This window comes from Aptenodytes forsteri, unplaced genomic scaffold (genome assembly GCF_000699145.1).
Source record: "Aptenodytes forsteri isolate BGI_AS27 unplaced genomic scaffold, ASM69914v1 Scaffold96, whole genome shotgun sequence".
NCBI lineage: Eukaryota > Metazoa > Chordata > Aves > Sphenisciformes > Spheniscidae > Aptenodytes > Aptenodytes forsteri.
In genome coordinates, this window is record NW_008795029.1 from 7,384,242 (window position 1) to 7,394,321 (window position 10,080).

Consider the following 10,080-nt stretch of genomic DNA (forward strand, 5'->3'; position numbering starts at 1 on the left):
GTGTAGATGCGGCGCTTAGGGACATGGTTTAGTGGGCACGGTGGTGTTGGGTTGACAGTTGGACTCAATGGTCTTAGAGGTCTCTTCCAACCTTAATGATTCTATGATTCTAGGGTAAGAGCATGCAAGCAGTTACATTGGGTTAGTCAACAAGAAGAGATCTAGCCAATGCAACACAATCTGACCCCATCAGACTGCATGTCTGTATTCTTGTTTTGCATAAGAAGAGAAGAGCTACCAACTATCTACTACTTATCTCGCTAATGCCATTTTATTACCCTCATAGGTGCAACTGCAAAAAAACAAGTTCTAAAACCATAGGCCTAGATAAAACTATGACCTTTTTCCTTAAATGGCTTGTTCTGATATGCTTAACTGTTTTTTGTTACATGAAAGTGGAAGAGAAAGCAAAGAATCCTCCCTTCAATGGCATTCCAGACAATTAATTCCAAAACAGAAAAATATGGTAAATACCACACAAAAACCATATGGGTTAACCCTGACAGACTATTGCATTTTTTCAAGCTGGAAAAATAAAGCAGCACTTTAGATTCTACTTCTCAGGGAACCCTTCCTTCTCAAACCACTATCAAAAGCCTTCAGATGTAAAAAAAGTGATCCACAAACTACCTCATGTAGGTTTGTTCCCCCCCCCCCTTTTTTTTTTTTGTCTTAGTATTATCTTTTTAAAGTCATAAGACCAGGAAGGAGTCAGACGACTTTCACTATGTCACCTCACATAAGCAGTCAGTGGGACAGACTTTGCAATTTTCAGTGTCAGATGCTAGAAATTTAAATTTGATGTACATATGCACATAGAGGAAACCTCCACAAGGATTTTAAAGCCTTGCAAGGAAGGCAATGCTTTATAAGAACTTTCACTAGGGACAAGTAGTCTTTGATACAGCTGATCGTTCCTGATAACTTAGTGTTGCTTTGCATTCTTTTTTTTTCCACCTGCACTGTCTAAGCATCCATTATACCCTTTACTGCATCCCGCTGGTTTGACAGCGATTCTCAGAGCAAATAAAAATGAAACAGTAGAGAGGTCATCCTATCAAATGGCACCTCAAAGCAACGGGCTCTTTTCATGCCACTCACGAGACCTGCTTTTCCATGTTTCCTGCCATGAGTCATAATTCACAACCACAATTTCAACTCTTCTTCCCCTCAGCATCCTTCCATCTCCAGGTGTCTAGGCTAGCCAGACATAAAAACCTGGAAGGGCTAAATAATGACAAGGGAAAGGCTGAGATAAACAGACTTCATGGGAGCACCCAGTGCTGCATTTCTCATTCTCCATCAAAGAGAGTAAGAAAACCATAGCTCATTCGATGGTGGGAGATATTTAGAATTGCATCTGATTGAATGCCTGTTTCTGAGTTGTATTTGCAGCTGCCAATGAGAAAACTTTAGTGTAATTTGTCTTCAGATAGCTTACCTTCTCCTGGTAAATCATCCCTCCCAAATATGAAGAGGTTATATCCACACTGTCTTTCTAAGACCTCTGGCAGTATCTTCAGAGCAAAAATATCTGATGAATACAAGCAGCTCGCTCTGTTCTTTGGATACAGAATGTAAGCATCATAGATCTTCCCATCTGAAACTAAAGAGTGAGCAATAGAAGTAAGAGAAAAATTGATTTTAAAGACACAAAAGCAAGCAAGCAAACAAGCAAAAAAATCTCGAACTCTGTTTTTTCCCCCACTTGAATCATTATTTTTGGTCCTAATCCTGCTATTATCTAAGCAGGTACAATTATACTAAGCCTGAAAGATTTGTAGAATCAGGCCTTCTAGAATTCAGTATGCTGGATCTGAATAGGCAAGAGAGACCTGCAAAATTAAGCAGGTTTGAATATTCTTTTTTGAACTCTAAGTAAAAAAATGTTAGCACTGAATTATCTGGAAAAATAGCAGTAACACTGAATACTTAAAATTCCAGCTGCCATGTAACTCATAGGTCATTTTTGTAACCTGGAGTTTCAAAACACAGCGACCACTTAGACATGAAAACAAAAACAAAGTATTTGGCAAATTTCAAGGTCTGAATTGTATTAGGTATTTTGGAACAAACTTTTCAGAAAGACCAAATTCAGAAAACTTCAAAGAAATCTAACAGAACCTCAATACCTCTAGAAGATATTTTCTGTTTCTCTAGCCATGTACCTCCTCTCAGATGTTTGGAAATGACCCATACTTCAACATACTCCCAGAGACAGCACCCCATCAACATTTTTCTGAATGCCAGGAATTTACAGAAAGTAAAATAATCAGAAGTGCCTTCAAACAGAAAACAAAAGAAAGTGAAATTTGTCCTGGTTCGTCTATGGAAAATAAAAACCACCCAACAATTCCACTGTATTACTGCTTTCTGTAAGAACAGTAATTAAAAGCAATCTCAACAACTGCTGTCAGAACAGCATTCAAACCACTGAAGTGGGTCTTCAGGGAAAGGAACGATAGTACTGGATTCCTGGAAAGTTGCTGATTTTTCCTCTGTAGATGCTTTTGTTACCTGAACTAATTCTAAACATCCTAAAAACATGTTATCCTTTCAAAAATCCCAAGGAAGACCCATCGTGCTCCATGAGGTTAACTCATTGCTTTGCAAGGGAAGGTAGAGGCTCATTACAACACAGAGCACTGTTACACAAACGTACCTTTTTTACCCAGGAAAGGATGGCAGGAGTCCCGATACCAAAGCACAATATCAATTTTGAAGATCTTGTAGATAAAGAGAGTAAAAAATACTAAAAATACCAAAGAAACTCCTCCTCCAATTAAGTAACACTGAATGTTCTGAGCTGCAGTAGCGTGGAATAAGAAGAGAGAAAACAAACAAACAGTTATACGCTAGAACCAAAGAAAGACAAAAGATATGTTGAAAATTGTTTAGTCATTAAAATATTAAAAAAAAAAGGAATGAACGAATAGGACTGCAAGTTTTTCATGTATGCTTTCTGCAAATACTGTTACTCGACAAGCCTACTTTTATCTTTCAGAGAAAAGATACCTGAGCAATGTGACAAATGAGGCTACTCTTCAGCTGAAACACCAAAATATTGACGTATATCCCAGTGCAGCAGTAGAGTGAGAATTCTTATACAAAATTTTATCAGTCAGAAAGCAAGAAAGTCAGAGGTGGGGAGGTGATTTCCCAACCATGCTATTCTGCCCAGACCAACCAGCTCTCCATTGTGTCTAGCCTCTTCAAAGATCTGTCATTGAACCTACTCATTTGTTGTCCTTAAAAGGAACAAACACCCTCCATAAACTGCGTTTTTTAGTTCATGCATATTAAAGGATTTCTGAGGTTAAATCCTACCCTGACGATCTTTACGAAGAACTTACAGTTATGTAACAAGCTAGAGCTCAGATCCACTTTCAGTCACTTATTTGTTTACAGTGTGGCCAGTTAAAGGTAAGTTTGAGAATAACGTTTGTCAAAGGATCGGCTCACAGTTGACAAAGCCAGCTCAATACAAACTCAATAGACCAGAGAATCTTCTGCAGCTAAATTAAAAAATAAATAAAAATGGGCACTTATAATATCTGGTGATTTGCTTTTCTGTGTATCTGTTTTTAAATAAAAAGAATTAATTTCTTCAGCCTTGCATTTGAGTTTTTAAAGCTCACTTTACCTTTAAGTTCATCTACTAAAAAGAAAATTTCATGCTAGCCAGCAACAGGTCAAACTTATCCTTGTCTCTGAGCACAAGACTGGGGTCTCCAGCAAGTGGCAGGATGCTCCCAATCAACATGCATGAGCCTATCTAGAAGGTGGTAACACAGCACATGCATCAGTAATGGAAAGTCCATAACCTTTCCAAGCAATCTATTTCATTCCTTCTCTATCATCACTGTTAGAGTTTCTCCTACTATAAAAATAGATTTTTTTTTCTTTCTTTCTTTCTCCTGGCAGTCTGAGCCCATTATTTGGCACTGAAGGACAGGACAAGCAGGTCCACATATACATTCATGTCCTTACGACAGTCTGTTCCACACTTAGTTATGTCTTCCCCCCAGCTCTTTTAGAGAATTGGCCATTTTCACTGCTCTTCTAGACACAATCTCCTCTGATCCACACAATTCCTTAAGTACAAGTGTGTAAAATGAAGCACAGTATTCCACTGAGGTCTCATACGTGCTTCAAATAAATTGGAGTCTTTCATTAATGTTTCCTAAAACACTGAATGAGAGAAGACAAAGCAAATTAAAAGTGCTATTTTCTTTAATTTTGCTAAGAATATGACAAAAAAAATCACAAAGAAAGGTATTGAGCTGCATTGCCCACTTTGCACAACGGTACATCATGTAGTTTTATCTCCAAGTAGGGTGTTGTCAAACTAACTGAGAAGTAAGCATCATTGATCACCATTTTATCAAGATGAGATCTCTTACCTGGGCGTTCCAATTTGATGTAGGCTGTAAATTGTTGAGTACCATATATGAAGTGACAGAAAAATTTATGAGCATAATCCTTTACTTTCACTTTTGAGATGTTAAATTTTGTTCCAGATACAGCAAGACCATGAGGCATCCCCTCTCTGTCATTAAAAAAGGGTAAAAAAGGAAACATCTGTAAAGAAACTGAAATATCAGTGCTTAATATGGGATAGATTCATCTATCCACAAATACAAGAACATTCATTTTTTACCTCTATAAACCTAAGAAGCCAGTGAAGCACAGTAAATATCACCCCTGTAACAAACAGCTTCGTGACCAGAGGTGACTTGGCACTTTCCACACACATTGGGTTGCTGGGCGGGACAGAGTGCACCATTAGCAGTTTTGCAGATGATACAAAACTCAAAGGGACGGCTGATATGCCAGAGGGTCATGCTGCCATCCAGAGGAACCTTGACAGGCTGGAGAAATGGGCTGACAGGAACCTCATGAAGTTCAAAGTAAAATGCAAATCCTGCACCTGAGGAGGAATAACCAGTCCCCAAGCACCCTGGACTGCATTAAGAGCAGCGCTGCCAGCAGGTTGGGGGAGATGATCCTTCCCCTCTACTCAGCACTGGTGAGGGAGCACCTGGAGTAGTGGGGCTAGTTCTGGGCTCCCCAGTACGAGAGATGTATGGATTTACTGGAGCAAGTCCAGTGCAGGGCCATGAAAATGATTAAGGGAGTGGAGCATCTGTCATATGAGAGATACAGAGGGACCGTTCAGCCTGGAGAAGAGAAGGCTTGGGGGCAGGGGGTGAGGGCTGGATCTTATCAATACTGTGTGTAAATACTTGACGGGAGGGAGTGGAGAAGGGGGAGCCAGGCTCCTTTCAGTAGTGCCCACTGACAGGACAAGAGGCAATGAGCACAAACTGAAACACTCTCCCATCTGAAATTCCACCTGAACACTTTTTTACTGTCAGGGTGGTCAAACACTGGAACAGGTTGCCCAGGGAAGCTGTGAAGTCTCCACCTGTGGAGATACTCAAAACCCAATGGGACACAGCCCTGAGCAACCTGCTCTATCTGACCCTGCTTGAGCAGTGGGGTTGGACTAGACAATCTCAAGAGGTCCCTTCCAACCTAAATGATTCTGTGAATGAAAAACTATTCAAACCAGTAATAACTAGTAATAAAAGTGTCAGGAGAAAAATTATCTTCCAGGATTCTTTATACTGATGATGAAGCAGAGACCTTTCTAAGCATACTAACAGACTCCCCGAGCCCACATTGTCCACAGTCAATGGCACCAACCAACTTGGGAAATAATGATGAACAAAATTCACAAAAGCTGGGTGACCCTGGTGCCAAATGACAACAAACATGGTGATACTGCCTTTATGTCTGCTGTCTATTGCCGCAAGAGGCTTGGAGATATAATATGCTACCCTGCTAAATACCATCCTGCTCTAAGGTAGATTTACAAGTGTAAGGTGGGAGGGGCTGCAGTAGGAAGGTACCTACAAACTGGCATCCTACCCTGTATACCAAAGTGACATGACCTTATGTACTCTAGGAGGAAAACTCATGTTGCAGAACATCCTGAAGAACGAGTTTCTATTACATACATAATTGCCAACAACTTCTGTCATGGGATGCCAACACAAACCTCATCATTTTGCAACATGTTCAGATTTGTTCAAGTAAGTTTTAACTTTCCTCCCAGCAGAGGAAAGACTTACCTCCTAGGTGTAAGCCCTCAAGTCCATAACGTTGGCCATGCCTACAGTGTGCTTTGCTACTAGCAAATGCTCCACAAATTTAATTGCTGAGAAATTGCTACTATTTTTTGAAAGAAAACATAAATATTGCAATTAGATTAATTTCCCTGATACTGGATAACTTACTTTGAACTATTAATCCTAATTAGAACTTGCACAGGATGTATTCCAGAATACACAGACGTATTCCATCTCTGGCATGGGAAAATTATCAGGCAGGGTAGTGATCAGAAATGGAGATCACTTCCAAGCAAGCCAAAAATCTTAACAGAGAATTGCTTTAAATTAAATACATTAAATGCTTTTCAGGAAGATGTGTTTAATAGCAGCACCAAGTTGGTTTCAGAAGAAGCTGCAGTTATAATAACTTTAACATAGCTACACAAAGTTGCACGTGTGTCTTAACTGGTGAAGCTGAGAAACTTCATGCCCTAAAGAATAATGGACTTAGTTGTGCCTTAAAGATGATAAGCTGGGGCCCTAATATTTATAGGCAAACAACCAAGTATACAGATCTATAATGAAAGTAATAATTCCCACTAAAGGAACCTGGGGACAAAGTAGAACCACGATTCCTTCTGGAGGCCAGATACAGATGAATGAAAAAGATCATTTTAAAAGCAGTCCACAACCTAACTCTCTAGCCATATTTTGCACCGATGGCACTTTGTGGAGACAGCAATGCTTCTGCATGAGTGTGAACTGATCAGCTGAGATTTTTTTTTCTTTCTTCTTTGCACTACATTTTAAGGGTTATATTTAACAGCAGTGATTGATACAATGAGAAAGCAAACAGCACATCCACACTCTGCTACAGCGTAGACCAGTCACTGAGTAACAAAGGTCCTGCTCTCTCGAAAGAAATTGCTGGTTTTATCAGCCTAATTTGTGTTTAATTTTCCTGAACAAAAAAAAACCCTAAGTGTCCTGCAACAAGAGCTTCTGCTTTGTGTTCTTGAGGATCAGCAGTTGTGTCTGTACTTAGAAAAGGACCAACTCCACAAATAAAAATAAGTGGGGTGATTTTTTTTGTCTTGGAACAATCTATTCTTCCCATATTAATGATAGAGGGCAGGCTTTAATCTATTAGCAAAAAGGATTGCATAAGAACAAATGCATAAATAAGCCTTACAACATTATACGTTTCACAACAGCATTACAAAAACCTGCATATGATTGCTTCATTACATTTGTATCAGATATATCAGTATTTATAATAATTTTTATTTTTTTTAAACCAAGCAATAAGAACATAGTGTACTTGATGCAGACGTCTAATCAGTCTTTCAGTGACTACTGACATTTGACCAGTAGTCAACTTTATGGTGAATTCACTGCAAATTATTGCAGATTACTTCACCTAGAAATGCACTTACAATTCAATGTATAAGGATACTTACTCATAAGACTGTTCCCTGTAGGTGCTATCAAAGCTATCAACATCCTCATCATTAACTTGCCAGAATGGAATCAAGCCATTTATGCCACTTGATATATTACATTCCATAACTACATGAGAGCCTACAAAAAATGTTTAAATACGGCAATTGAAGGTCTTGTAACAGAAGCAGGATCAAGTGATTAGGGAACAGCTGGGAAAAGGAGGGATGTCGAAAAACCCACTTACCTTATGAAAAGCAGAGTCCTTAAAACTCATCCATTTGTAATCCACACTTAGGTGTCTCCAATCTGGATATAAATTCCACCCTAAACGTAGGTGTCTAAATGTTCATGCCTACATGTGAGCTAGATTTCTAAGCTAGTAACAGAGTTCAGCTCTGCTGGAGTCCACTCATGTTAAAGTAGACACCTGGACCTTATCAACTGAATGGCTCTCCAGACTCCACTGAAAGATCTCAAGGCTCTAATCAGTTGCATGTACACAGTATGGTGACATCCGAGATGCTCTCCAGCATCCAAGGCATCCATATAGACCTGGCAGATAGGACTCCAGATCTTCAAAAAACCTGCACTGCTAGGGTAACCAGATCACCCGAAACAGCACTAGGCATCTATGTGTAGGCAACTGAATTGAGCCCCCGTTGATAATAGTATGAATTAAGGCCTCTAGCTCATATACAGGTACCCATGTGTAGACAACTACACCTTGGAGCTGAATCCTATTTTTAGTGACCACGCATATCTTTACTCCAGATCAGAGTCTTTTGGCCAACACTGGCCACTGGGATGGTTTCTGAATACCCTCACACCCTGCTCCCAGAGCAAGCTCACCTGTCACTCAGCTCCTTTGCCACCAACAGTCCAGATCCTACAGAATGCCTCAGTATTAAGAAAGTAGCAGCATATATTTATTGCCAAGGTATCTCAGAGGGCTCCATTTACAGGAAGGTAAGCAGCTTTCTTGGAGTCCTTTCCTTCTGTATTTTACCCATGGAGGTTATGATTTGATAGGAGAAGGTGGGCTCTCAGTTCACCTATGTAAAGATCTCAATGTTTCATTTCCTAGAACCACATCAGATCTAGATGCTTCCACCAAGGGACAGTCTCTATCAGAAGTATGGAATAAACCTTTAGCTCACATGCAAAGCAGTTACTTGAACAAGAGTTCACACAGAAATCACAGATGCCCCCCCAATCTCTTCCCTCATGTCCTTCCACTGCAATAATGATTTTTTCCTAAAGATGTGGTTTAGTCCATTGCACGGCTCTTCAAAAGGAAGAAAACCCCTTAAGTGTTCCATGCCCTCGATTTCTATACATTCATGAACGTACTGCCAAGTTTCTGCACAACCTTCTCCTATGTCCTGGTTTCAGCTGGGATGGAGTTAATTTTCTTCCTAGTAGGTGGTATAGTGCCATGTTTTGGATTTAGCATGAGAATAATGTGAAAACACACTGATGTTTTAGTATAAACACTGCTTAGCAACAACTAAGTCAAGGACTTTTAAGCTTCCCATACTCTGCAAGCAAGGAGGTGCACAAGAAGGGAGTATAGCCAGGACAGCTGACCCAAACTGGCCAAAGGGATATTCCATACCATGTGATGTCATGCTCAGTATATAAGCTGGGGGGAGTTGGCCAGTGGGCAGCAATCACTGCTCAGGGACTGACTGGGTGTCGGTCGGCAGGTGGTGAGCGGTCACATCAGTTTTGGTTTTCTTATTTCCTTTCCCTGGGGTTTTTTTTGTTTGTTTTTCTCTCTCTTGTTGTTTTACTTTCCATTACAATTTATTATTATTGTTATTACTATTATTCTATTATATCAAGTATTAAACTGTTCTTATCTCAACCCACGAGTTTTCTTGCTTTTGCTCTTTCGATTCCCCCCCCCATCCCACGGCGGGGGGTGGGGAGGGTGAGCAAGCAGCTGGGTGGTGCTTAGTTGCCAACTGGGGTTAAACCACAACATCCTGCTACTTCTCATTCAAAAATACGGGTGTTTCCAGGTTCATACAGGTTTTTCCAGGTCCTGCCCCACAGGCAGGCATTTAACAGGAGCAAAGTTCCAGCATCCTACTAAAGATACCAGGCAGAGAACATTACTTCTGAATGTGTGGTGGGTTGACCCTGGCTGGACCAAAGCCGCTCTATCACTCCCCCCCTCAGCTGGACAGGGGAGAGAAAAATATAACAAAGGCTTGTGGGTCAAGTTAAGGACAGGGAGAGATCACTCACCAATTACCGTCATGGGCAAAACAGACTGGAATTGGGGAAATTTAGTTTAATTTATTACCAATCAAATCAGAGTAGGATAACGAGAAATAAAACCAAATCTTCCCCCCATGCCTTCCTTCTTCCCAAACTTAACCTTACTCCTGATTTTCTCTACCTCCCCCCCGCTCCAAGCAGCGCAGGGGGACAGGGAATGGGGGTTACAGTCAGTTCATCACGTTGTCTCTGCCGCTCCTTCTTCCTCAGGGGGAGGACTCCTCACACTCTTCCC

General features: G+C 40.5%; 1 protein-coding gene across 2 annotated transcripts in view; it reads right to left on the bottom strand.

The window, feature by feature from the left end:
• The window catches only part of LOC103896288 (interleukin-1 receptor type 1), a 26,836-nt gene that overhangs the window by 2,472 nt on the left and 14,284 nt on the right, over window positions 1–10,080 (bottom strand). For both annotated transcript variants that reach the window (XM_009276122.2, XM_009276121.1), the window contains 4 exons: window positions 7,577–7,697; window positions 4,404–4,549; window positions 2,663–2,806; window positions 1,442–1,606 (listed from right to left, as the gene is read on the bottom strand). In XM_009276122.2, coding sequence (XP_009274397.1) covers window positions 1,442–1,606; window positions 2,663–2,806; window positions 4,404–4,549; window positions 7,577–7,697 — 576 coding nt within the window. The remainder of the gene's footprint in view (window positions 1–1,441; window positions 1,607–2,662; window positions 2,807–4,403; window positions 4,550–7,576; window positions 7,698–10,080) is intronic.